Genomic DNA, 11320 nt, shown 5'->3' with positions numbered 1-11320 from the left:
CGATTTCAGCTCCGTCAGTCGCTGAATCGAAGATTTGAGGCCACCACGGCTTTCCTGGCGAAGTTCTTTTCAAATCTGTCGGAGCGGATCGTCGGTGGGACGAAGTTGGAATTCATCCCAATTCTAGGGTAAGGTCTTTTATTCAGTTTTTGGCCTTCTGGCAGTTGTAGGAAATGATGTAGGTCAAGAAATATTGATATTCTGTTCTGATAAATGTGGTTTTCAGGGTGTTGAGTGGAGAACCCTGGGGTTGTAGGACCCGTTTCAATAGAGAGATTTTAGTGAAAATCAGGTAAGGGAAATATGTTATGTTAGACAATTTTACTATGTTTCAGTATAAATTATACGTTTTTATCAGATGATTATTCACGATAGAAATTTATACAGTTTATTATTTATGTATAATATGTTTAAAACTTTTGTGTGACTTAAGGATATGGGTATAGTAAAGAAACGTGTTTTACAATATTTTTAGGATATGATTTACAGAATATACCGCCAGTGGTTATGTTTTATCGTAATTAAAGAATACCATGATTATACAGTTTTCAGTACCATGATTATAGAGTTTTCCAGTACTATGACTTACAGATTACAGTTCAGTTCAGAAACATAGTTGACACAGTCACAGTTTATTTTATTGTCATGGTAAATACAGTTATTTCAGAATCATGGTAAATCAGATAGTTGTATATAGAAATGTATTATATAGTATCAGACCCTGTTGGACCATATAGTTATAGAGCACAGTACCGTAGCTACATACAGTTTACAGAATGCAACCACCTATTTAGATAATACGTGGTAGTAGGTCGATCGTATAGTGCCTTGACGTGGGAAGGCTCCCCATCAGATATGGGTTGAGGAGGGCGGATCAGACTGAGGGAGTATAGTGGTTTACCCTAGTCAGCCAACTAGGGTAGATCCCGCTTACGGGCCGCACAACCCTGTCATGAGGGGTTAAATCATGACACACAGTTATCCATAGGGAAGTTTTCAGTTATTATTATGTATATACAGATTTATAGAGACAGAGAATATACTTATGTACATTAGAAGTATTTTAAATAGTACCCTAAAATACTGATATGTTAAGCAACATGTAAATGGTGGTGGTTTCTATTACTTGTACTGTATTTTCAGATCCAGTTATACATGATTTTATAGAAACAAATTTTCATAATATTGTAACTCATCTGCCACACACTAGCAATAGCATATTTCGTCTTACCGAGCGTTGACTCATCCCAATTACTTTAACATTTTTCAGGTGATCCAGGTAGGCGAGCAGATCAGGCTCGCAGATAAAGGGACTTCAGTACTGCCTTGATATTAGAGTGAGTATTTTTGGAAGTATTTTTGTATAGCCTTAGCCAGTTGAGGACATTTCTAGGGAACAGTTATATATGTATATTTTGGAAAACAATTTAGCACTCTGGTATTGTATATAATTACACATGATTATGTTTATTTGATTTCCGCTTCTCACTGCTTAGGTTGATGATTGGGTTAAATCCAGTATGGTATCAGAGCATTTTAAATGTTATAGTATAAAAAAAAAATCCATTTAAATAGCAGGTCGTTACATTCACAGTAATTAAAATAACAACACTCAAGTGCAGAATATTAAGTGCAAAAATTTAAAGTTGACACAGGATATGTTATCGGGGTTCGGTCAATACTGCCTAAGTCCCCGCCTTAACTCGCAAAGTCTAAGGATTCCCACTAATACTCATTTAACGGGTGGAGCGGTACCGTTTACAACACCAAGTCAAATTACCAGGACTGACCTCAACCTTTACAACCTGATCCTTACGGGTTAGATCAACACCCCTTCAGGCCACGCTTGGAATACAACAGATGATAAGATTTTTTACGTACAATTCAAATGCTTCTACACAAGCAGATATGTACTACAATTTAGCATAGTAAACAATGCACTCACGTATGATAGAGAATTAATGCTCAAGTGAGATTTGTTCTAAACAGTGTATCTACTCACAACAAGATATGAATCAAAGTATAAGTGTGAGTGAGTAAGGTCTTTGATTCTAGAATATGTATTCACAATGTAAGCAATCACAGGATATAAACAACCTTAAGCAAATACCTCAATAATATTTTTCAGCAATAAAATCAGGAGGTAGTCAAGATTAGCTTCTCAAAAATATTTTGCAATAAGCACAAAAACTAGCCTTTGAATCTTGCAACAAAGATGCAAAGATCCACAAGTTGAAAAGAGTTGTCCCAAGATAATATTTATCAATGAAATAATCCGGGATCAACTTAAGTGAACTCTCTAAAAAATAATTTCAACAATAATGAATGAGAGAGTATACTAGCTTTAAGATAATGTATGAAGTACACAAATATATTCACTTTTCAAGTTGCAACAATAATGCAAATGAAAGAATGCAATAAACACTCTCTTATCAAAGATGATTTTTGCAAAAAGAGTTTGAGAGAGTACGAACAATATTTGCTTGAAAATATGAAGTATATGCAATGGGAGTTCAAAAAAAATCAGAGAGAATTTTTACTAATCTATTTGCTAATCTTTGTTTAATCTTCCCAAATGAAGTAGTATATATAGACATTCATAAAAATATAACCGTTGGGGGGCATAGGTGGAATTTTAGAAAAAAATTAATGAAGGTTAATTAAAATTAGCCTAGTTTAAACGCGGTAAAAATCAAGCAACCCGAGAGGTTTGGTCGCCTGGCCCATAGGGCCAGTCGCTCGAACATACACAAGCTTGTTCCAGGCTTTAGGTGGCTAAGGTGAGTTTGGTTGGCTGAATGTCAGGGCAATTTCCCCACCTTCGTGGTTTCGGGTGCCTGGTCCATGATTCGGGTTGCCGAACGTCATGATTCGGGTTGCCGAACGTCATAATTCGGTCGCCAAGCCTATTTTGAACTACAAGTTCAGTCGCTCGGGGATAGTGAAAAAAGAGAACTTTCAGGTTTGGTCGACCGTGGACAATATGCACAAAATTAGTTCGATCGCCCAAGCTATAGTCAACATTTTGACTTTAGGCTAGTTCGGTTGACCGAGGCATTTATAACGCCAAGGTTTGGTCGCCCGAAGCCCTTTAAAAAATATTTCCTCTTCTTTTGACCTTCTATGATTTTATCCCTATTTGTATATGTTTTCAATTAGGTTCAAGGGACTCAGTCATGATGTGTCCTATGGTCAATCATGACCATAAGAGTTAACCCAAAAAATCCGACGTTGTTCGACTCCCTAAGGTCAATCTATGGTTTTGAGCATATAATCTTATTATGCATGATGCAGTTATTACAGACCATAATAAATTATTACAATTACAATATAACTTGAAAAAACAAAAGAACTTCATGCTTTACTCTTTTATAATATCATGGATTGCGCCGAACGATGTGCTCGTTTAAGCGTTTTTCAACTTTCATTTTTCATTTGTCATCCGTGCTTAGAAAAGTAAACTTATTAATACACTTAGCACATAGATAAGATATTATGGTTTGTTATAAACAAAATAGGGATCGGTCTCAAAAAGTCAACATAATCTTTTTTACTATGTTTAAAATTGGAAATGCAAACCAATAATTATATTAGTAAAATTAAAAATTTATTATTTATTAAAAATTCGAAGAAATAATTATGAATACTATATAGTATTTTTCTCTCAATTGAGTTTCAAATTTGTTTAATCATCAACAAATTATTTTGCACCTCTTAATTGTGCTCACTTACTAACTAAAATAATATAAATGAATAAAACTAGTAAATAACTGTCCCTCTTCATTTATTATATAAACTTGTCACATTTATTCTATGTTTATTTTTTATGTGTCAAATGACAATTTTACCCTTATTTTCTTAAAGAATGATGACTTTGTCCTTTTTTTTTTTTTCATTTACAAAATAAAAATTAAGGGGTTAAATTCATATTTAATGCATATTTTTTTTTTAAAAAAAATTATGCTCGTGTAGCAGTATCAACAATAACAATAATAAATCAAGTCTTAAGTCTTATTAGGTGAGATTAATTATATGAATTCTTTTAATGTGTAGCAACATGGGGACGTAAATGAAAATAGTTAGGTAGAGTTCTTGTGTCTTGATTAAACTTGAGAGATGAAAATCTCTAACTTTAGGGGTGAGCATTCAATTGCTTACTGAATTTATCGAAATTTTATATTTAACCAAACTCAGAACTGATGGTACTAAATTTTGGTTAAATCGATTAACTGATTTTAACCGATTTAAAATCTATATGTAAAATATTTGTAATATATATAATAACAAATCCAAGAAAAATGAAAAATTATACAATTTGGAGAAGTGAAAAGACAAAAAAGGGTCCAAAATTTGACTAGGAAAAAGTGGAGAGGTTTTGGAAATGGCAACAGACGATCCCAGCTATCTCTTCAACAGATTCAGATTTCCAAGTTGCAGACAACCCAACTCACCCTCATCGTCACTTCCACTCCACTGTTAGATCTGAGAGCGAGCGGGAGAGATGTCAGGAGGCTCTCGGAGATCAGGGGCTTGCTTAAGGTGTTGTTTGGTTTTCTTCGCAGTCGTCTCGGCTCTCTGCGTCTCTGGGCCTGCTCTGTATTGGAGGTTCAAGAAGGGCATAAGGTTGGGAGACAGTGCTGCTTCTTCTTGCCCTCCTTGCATCTGCGATTGCCCTCCTCCTCTCTCCATTCTTAAGATTGCTCCTGGTATTTTCTGACACCCATTTTCCTGCCCCGTCTTCCTTTGTTCATGTTTTCTTCATTTGGATTTTGTTTTCGTTTCTAGGTTTTTCTTAATTTTTGTTTTTCGCTCGGCTGAATTCCGATTTGGGTGAGAATATCTCGATTTGGGTGAAAATTATTTCTGAATTTTGACATTTCTAATGCCCTCTCTCATGGCTGCTGGAATAACTGGGACTCGTTGAAACCTAAATCTTGTTTTTATGATTCTGTTTACATACTTTTTTCGCGGATTCAGTTAGATTTAGGGAAACCGATGGATTTATATGTGTCGTCTTTCTTTGTTTCATTGTGTTTGCTCTTTGTGATTCTGTCGGAGCAGATAGTGAATGTCCTAGACATTTGGAATTTCTTCTATTTCTGATTCTCCTCGTCTTTCAAGGTGGGAGAATTTTTCTGTGCGACTTGTGATGATGTTTGCACTTGAATTACTAAACTTGACTTTGCTCTCATTTGTGTTCTTCTTACTTCAGTCTCCTTGTTAATTAATTATGTAATTGCAGTTCCTACAGTAAAAATAAATTTCTAGGCTTCTAGCAATTCAGTGGATGTCTGTTTATTTGTTTTGGGCTTCTAGCAATTCAGTGGATGTCTGTTTATTTGTTTTGGTTTTGGTTTTGTTTTTTTACTATTATATTCTCTCATTTGAATAATGGACTCCAAATTAATAGCTTGTTATCTCTGGTTTGTCTATGGCGTTAGTGTTGGGAATTAAGAACAAATTCCCGAAAACCTGTGAGAAACAAAAATAGAGAAAGAATACACGCCAAAGAAAAATCAATCACACGCACAAGACAGTATTTACGTGGTTCGGTAATTTTGCCTACGTCCACGGAGTTGTAGGGATTTCACTATTATCAGGAAGAAAACACAGAGAGTGCGGCGATACAATGCTTTCCCTCTCGTTTTCTCTCAAGTGCGACCGCTAAACCCTAATCACCTGAAAATAATGATTTTATATACTGCAGATAGGGTTCCGAACGGGCTACAAAACGGGCCCAAAATATTTTCCTGGGAGCGTTGCCCCCGGACCCCCACAAGTACAGCTTGGGCCGCTTACGGCCCAAGCCTTCGCTCCATGAACTAAGTTTTAGGATATAAATCTCTCATTAAAGAAAGGTCGGGTCATCATCCTGATTTTACGTAACTAGGCTCCACAAAAGCCTAACATTAAGTTTGGCTCCAATTGGCCCGTGCTTCACAGTTTCAAATTTAAGGTTTGGAGATTAGTTTGTTCTGTTGAAATTATAATTTGGAGGGTGGCCATGTTTAGAGGGTGGAGATGGGAGGATGGGTGGATTCCTAAATTTGGTGGAGGAAGTTATGTGGTGTCTATGTTAGTCAATTGTCAAGATTTGAGAGCCATGTGTTGTTTGAGGTGGGGCACTTCTTTTGAGCATATCAAATGGTGTGGAAATAGCCCTTTCAGCACCCAATTCCCTTCTTTGTACACTTTGACCAATTGCTAAGAGACGTGGTTGGGGATTACTTTCTAGTGGGAATGTGAGTGTCTCTTAGAATCCTAGTTTCATGGGATGCCTATAGGGAGGGGTAGCTGTTTAGTACTTCCTTTCATAAGCTCTATGAAGTTTTAGTGGGGAAAGGGTTGAAAGACCTTGCTTATTAGTAGTTGAGTAGTAGCTGTTGCTTCTCAGTCATATGAGAATATCTTAAGAAGGAATTTCCTGAGGGTCCATAGGGAGCTCCTGTGGAAGAGAGTTTGGAAGATTGAGGCACCCCACAAGGCCGCCTTCTTCATTTGGAAAGCAACTTAGGAGTGGATTTGGACTGTTGACGGTTGACAGTATAGTAATTTTGTTGGTGAACTAGTGTTCCTTTTGCAGGAGGAAAGAGGGTTCTGTCAATAGTCTACTCATTCATTGCTCTTTGGCTAGAACTCTTTGGGGGATGGTGTACATCATTTTCAGCATTGGATGAGGTGATGTGAGGATGGCTATGGAGGAGCCCCTTGCTTGGCAATGGTGCGTTTAAAATAAAGCCAAAGAAAAGGCTTGAAGCTCTTTTTATGTTAATGGAGAGAGGAAGAAAATAACTTTTAGAGGAGAAGAGGTGCCTTTCCAAGCTGTGAAGAAGAGATGGGTCAACACTATAAAGGGGCTCCTATTTCTAATGCTTTGGATTTTTGTGAATTTTCTTGATAGCTTATACAAATATTATAAAACCCAGACTATTTCTAGACCCAAATAAGCTACTGGGTTAATGTTTTTTTTTTTTTTTGTCTTGTTTACCTTGTGACGCCCTTCTCAGCATCTTTTTTCTCGCTAAATCTTTCTTTTGCCATAAAATAAAAATAATTCAGGATTTTTTAAGCCAATGAAATCTTCATTTGCCAGACTCATCCTTGACCCAAATAATGTGGAGCCTCTTCTACATCCATTTGTTCTTGTTTGTGCATGTTAACGACTTTTGTTTTCTTAATAAATAAACTCAATGCTCTTGATGCAAACACATAAACACAAACACACAATATGTATCAATGCTCTGACATTATTATTGTCTTTTGGTTGTTTTCTTGTGCAGGATTGGTCAATCTTTCTGTCACAGGTTAGTTTTTCCTACAAACTTAACACTGGAAAATATATGATAATCTTCATTACATTAATTATGATAATGCTTATTTTTTTTCTGATGATAAAGACTGCGGAGGAAATGACCCGGATTTGAAGAAGGAGATGGAGAAGCAGTTCGTAGACCTGCTGACCGAGGAACTCAAGCTGCAAGAGACAGTGGCCCAGGAGCATGCCCACCATATGAACATCACATTTTTGGAAGCAAGAAGAGTAGCTTGGCAGTACCAGAGAGAAGCAGAGAAATGCAATGCTGCCACTGAAATATGTGAGGGCGCCAGAGAGCAGGCAGAGGCATTGCTGATAAAGGAGAGGAAGGTGACTTCCCTGTGGGAGCGACGAGCCCGCCAACTAGGTTGGGATGGTGAATGATTGTTCCCATTGTTCCTTTATTCTCAATTTGTGAATTTTTCCCCCCTGCACTGCTCTTATGAGCTGCCTTAAGTCGGCATGCCCCTATCAATTTCTTTCATTACAAAAAAAGTGGCAGCATTTTGAATCCTTCAGCTGTATAATTTATTTATTCTATACATAATTAATTTACACTTTTAACTCGTAATCCAGGAATGCTTATGCTGTGTTTGGGGAGCATGAATTCTGATTCTTGAATTTAGATTTGGGTGGATTTGGACAAATTTTAATACAATAAAAAATCTAGGAATGTTTATGCTGTGTTTAGGTTAGATTTAGGTGGATTTGGACAAATTTTAGTATAATTTTATATTACATTTTATTCAAATTCAATACAACTCTAATCCAAGATTTGTCCAAACATAAGGTTAATTTTTGACATGTTTTGAGCACAATGAAATATGTTTATAGTCAAAGATTACTATTATGACATTATCTTTTTAAAGTTCAATAAAAGTGGAAGAAAATTTTGCTTTTTTAAAAGCAAAAAAATTGTTCTTGGAAAAAAAATAATGCTGCGCTTGAGAGTATATATTTTGGACATTAGATTTGGATTTAGATGGATTTAAATAAATCTCGGTGTAATTTTATATTACATCTTATTCTAATTCAATATAACTCTAAATTTAAGTGCTTTCCAAATATGGGGTAAAAGATTTTTTTAAAAATGAAGGAATTAGAATAATTTTTTAGCGAAAGGGCAAAATTTTATTTTTGGAAAGGGTGAGGGTTTAGAGATTAATTTGAACGAAATTTTATATAATATTAGTGGATGAGAGATTGAACTCTTTGGTGAACTTTTGGCCATTTTAAAATTTTGACAAACTTGCATTGGATTTTAAGGGATATTTATGCCACTTCAATTAGTTTATAGTTAAGTTTTGAGTGGTTAAATCATGTTAGATATGGTTGTCTAATATTTGTTAAAATGATGCAATGATTGACACTTTAAAATTTTCATATGCCTCTCTTCATATATTTGCTTTTGTATTTTAGGATAATTGTACTTTCATAATAACCAAATAAAATTTACATATATGCATGAGAATGAAAAAAAATAATAATATTTTGTGTTAAAATGCCGGGGTGCATGGTTCTACCTTGCATTTTTTCCTCAAAAATGAAAAATATTATTGGATCCAATACAAACATGTACACATGCCAAATACTTAAAATATCAATGACCAAAGTCAGGCTTGGCCTCGAAGATATTGCATAATTGAAGAAAAATTTCAAACCTGTACTTTAAGAACATTTTAAATCACAATGGATAAATGTTTGTAGTTGAAAAATTGGCTTTGAATCCAATAAATGAACACCATGCCCTGTTACGAAGAAGAGGACTTATGATAATGGCTACTTCCATAAACAATTTCAACGACAATTATTTTTAGCAGGCAATTAGTAAACTATTATCTAATCATAATCTATCCTTATTACAGACACCTTATTTTGGCTAGGGGCTTGCTTACAATTTTAACATAATTCATGGATTTTATGTCATGTTGCTAATTCCAAGGCACTTCGAAAGCTCTCTTCGAGCTCAAGTTGACTTGATATCTCCCATATATATCAAGAGATTGGTGTAAAAAGTTTAAAAACAAAGGTAAATGATTGGTGCACTTGCTTAGGGTGTCTTGGTGCTATGACATGCATCAATGTGGTGTAGGAGTTTTGCAACTTTAGTTTTAACACTATGTGTGCCCCTCTTTAGAACCTTATGCCCCTAATTGTCAAGACATACTTTTCTCCAACTATTTTCATTTCAAAGAGGCTATAAATATGACTTCATTGGACCTCTTACGGCTTCAAGGAAGCTGTTAGAAAGGGTGTAGTCCCAAAAGAGGGATGAATTAGGTATTTAAAAATTTAAATTAATGTTTTAACAATTATAACCACAATTTGAGCAAGTGATTTAAATACGCAAATGCAATCAATATTCACAACAAATATGTACAAATATAAATGTGTTTAATTTAAAGAGATTAGTGAAGAGAGAATAAAACCTGTATTTTTGCAAGGCAATCCTTGCCTACGTCATTACCTCAAGCAACTCACTTGAGGATTCCACTATACACTCCTTCAATAGGAGAAATCTCTCTTTTAGTAGACGAAGATGCCTTTTACAATCCCTCATTCACTAGGCAAAGATGCCTCTCTTCTTTGCGTAGGTGAAGTTGCCTCTTTCATTTGCTTGGGCGAAGCACCCCACTCCTTCCCTAGGCCGAGTCTCCTCTCTCCTTTCAGTAGGTGAAGTTACTCTATCCTTCAATCGGCGGAGACACCTTTATAAGTGGAATCAACGAAAATAATGTATGAAGAATGCTCCTCAAATGAGCAAATCAGTACAATGAAAATAGCAAGCTAATACACTCTCAATATGATTATGAAATGAAGCTCAATGAGTAACTAGATGGTGAGCACTTGAAAGATAAAAAAAGAAATTTGCAAAGTGTTTGAGAAAGATTTTCAACAAAAGATCAAAACCTTGGATTTGTATGATGTATGTATATCTTTTTTTTTTTTTTTGATCAGTAAGGGTAAATCTGTATTGACCAAAATGGATGTACATAATACACTGGGCATACCCAAGCGAAGGGGAACCAACTCCCCAACCAACATACAAAGTAAGAAACAACTTACATCAAAAGCCTTGATCAAGGCCAAATCACAAAGCTAGAAAAGCTAACATCAAAACAAAAATTATTTCTCTCCAACATCACTCAATAGCATGGAATCCACATATCTCTCTTTTTTTCCTTCCTAAAAAAAGGTTAGAAACCTTGTATTTATGGGTAAGATGGTCTACTAGCCGTTTTATGGTCGTTGCGGCAATCTGCCACGATTTTCGGTCAACCGAATTGAGAATTTGGTCACGCAAATTTCCTAAAAATTTTAGCCATAAACACCTTTCAGTATTTAAGGCACAACTTTTGTTAAAGAATTCCAAAATAGGGCAATCTTGGTATCAAAAGAAAGCTAAGAAAAAATCTCATAACTTTCGTGTTGAACATATTTGAAGATGAGAAGTTATTGATTTATTGGTTTTGAATAAGTTGGTTAAATCATTTAAAAAAAAAAAAGATGAGAAGTTATTGATCGAGAAAATCGCTCATCAATGTAGCAGCAGAAAAAAGAAGGAAATTTAGAGAATCTTATTTTGAGGTTTTTTCATTTCAAAAATGATTTTAATACTTTGGAATAATTTTTGCACATTTATAAAATAATTTTTAAGGAAAATAGAGTGCCTAAGGTTCAACTAAGTTCACTATGAGTTTCTTCACATAATCAATAATAATGTACTCACATATGTCATATTTGCAAAATATATGAAATAAGTTCTTTAAATTCTTCAAACTTGGACTTCATGTGCTCCATAATTATAGCCATAGTTTTCAAGCTTGGTCTTAATATGCTCCATGTTCATAGTCAAATAACATCGTCTTGTGTGCTTCATGACTTTTCAATTTGCATATGTTATTGTGCTTAATACCTTAATTCCAGTGAACACATTTAGTAACACAATTAGATGCCTTAATTTGTCATTATCAAAATGGGATGAAACCTAAAAAAGCCAACAAA

At 35.0% G+C, this 11320-nt stretch overlaps 1 protein-coding gene across 1 annotated transcript; it reads left to right on the top strand.

The window, feature by feature from the left end:
• The first annotated feature begins 4307 nt into the window (after positions 1-4307).
• Positions 4308-7886, top strand: LOC131157497 (uncharacterized). The gene is made up of 3 exons (XM_058111701.1): positions 4308-4706; positions 7281-7304; positions 7398-7886. Exons 1-3 carry the CDS (start codon positions 4502-4504, stop codon positions 7697-7699), a joined length of 531 nt encoding a protein of 176 aa, XP_057967684.1. The 5' UTR covers positions 4308-4501; the 3' UTR covers positions 7700-7886.
• Positions 7887-11320: the final 3434 nt, after the last annotated feature.

Source organism: Malania oleifera, chromosome 6 (genome assembly GCF_029873635.1).
Source record: "Malania oleifera isolate guangnan ecotype guangnan chromosome 6, ASM2987363v1, whole genome shotgun sequence".
Taxonomy (NCBI): Eukaryota; Viridiplantae; Streptophyta; class Magnoliopsida; order Santalales; family Ximeniaceae; genus Malania; species Malania oleifera.
The sequence above is the reverse complement of the archived record's forward strand: the minus strand, read 5'-3'. Positions and strand labels throughout refer to the sequence as shown.

What these genes read in the sequence shown, in the direction of transcription:
- LOC131157497 (XM_058111701.1), top strand. Translation starts at nt 4,502, where the DNA reads ATGTCAGGAGGCTCTCGGAGATCAGGGGCTTGCTTAAGGTGTTGTTTG. An exon ending in CATTCTTAAGATTGCTCCTG is followed by an intron (nt 4,707 to 7,280) that starts GTATTTTCTGAC and finishes TTTCTTGTGCAG; the next exon opens with GATTGGTCAATCTTTCTGTC. An exon ending in GGTCAATCTTTCTGTCACAG is followed by an intron (nt 7,305 to 7,397) that starts GTTAGTTTTTCC and finishes CTGATGATAAAG; the next exon opens with ACTGCGGAGGAAATGACCCG.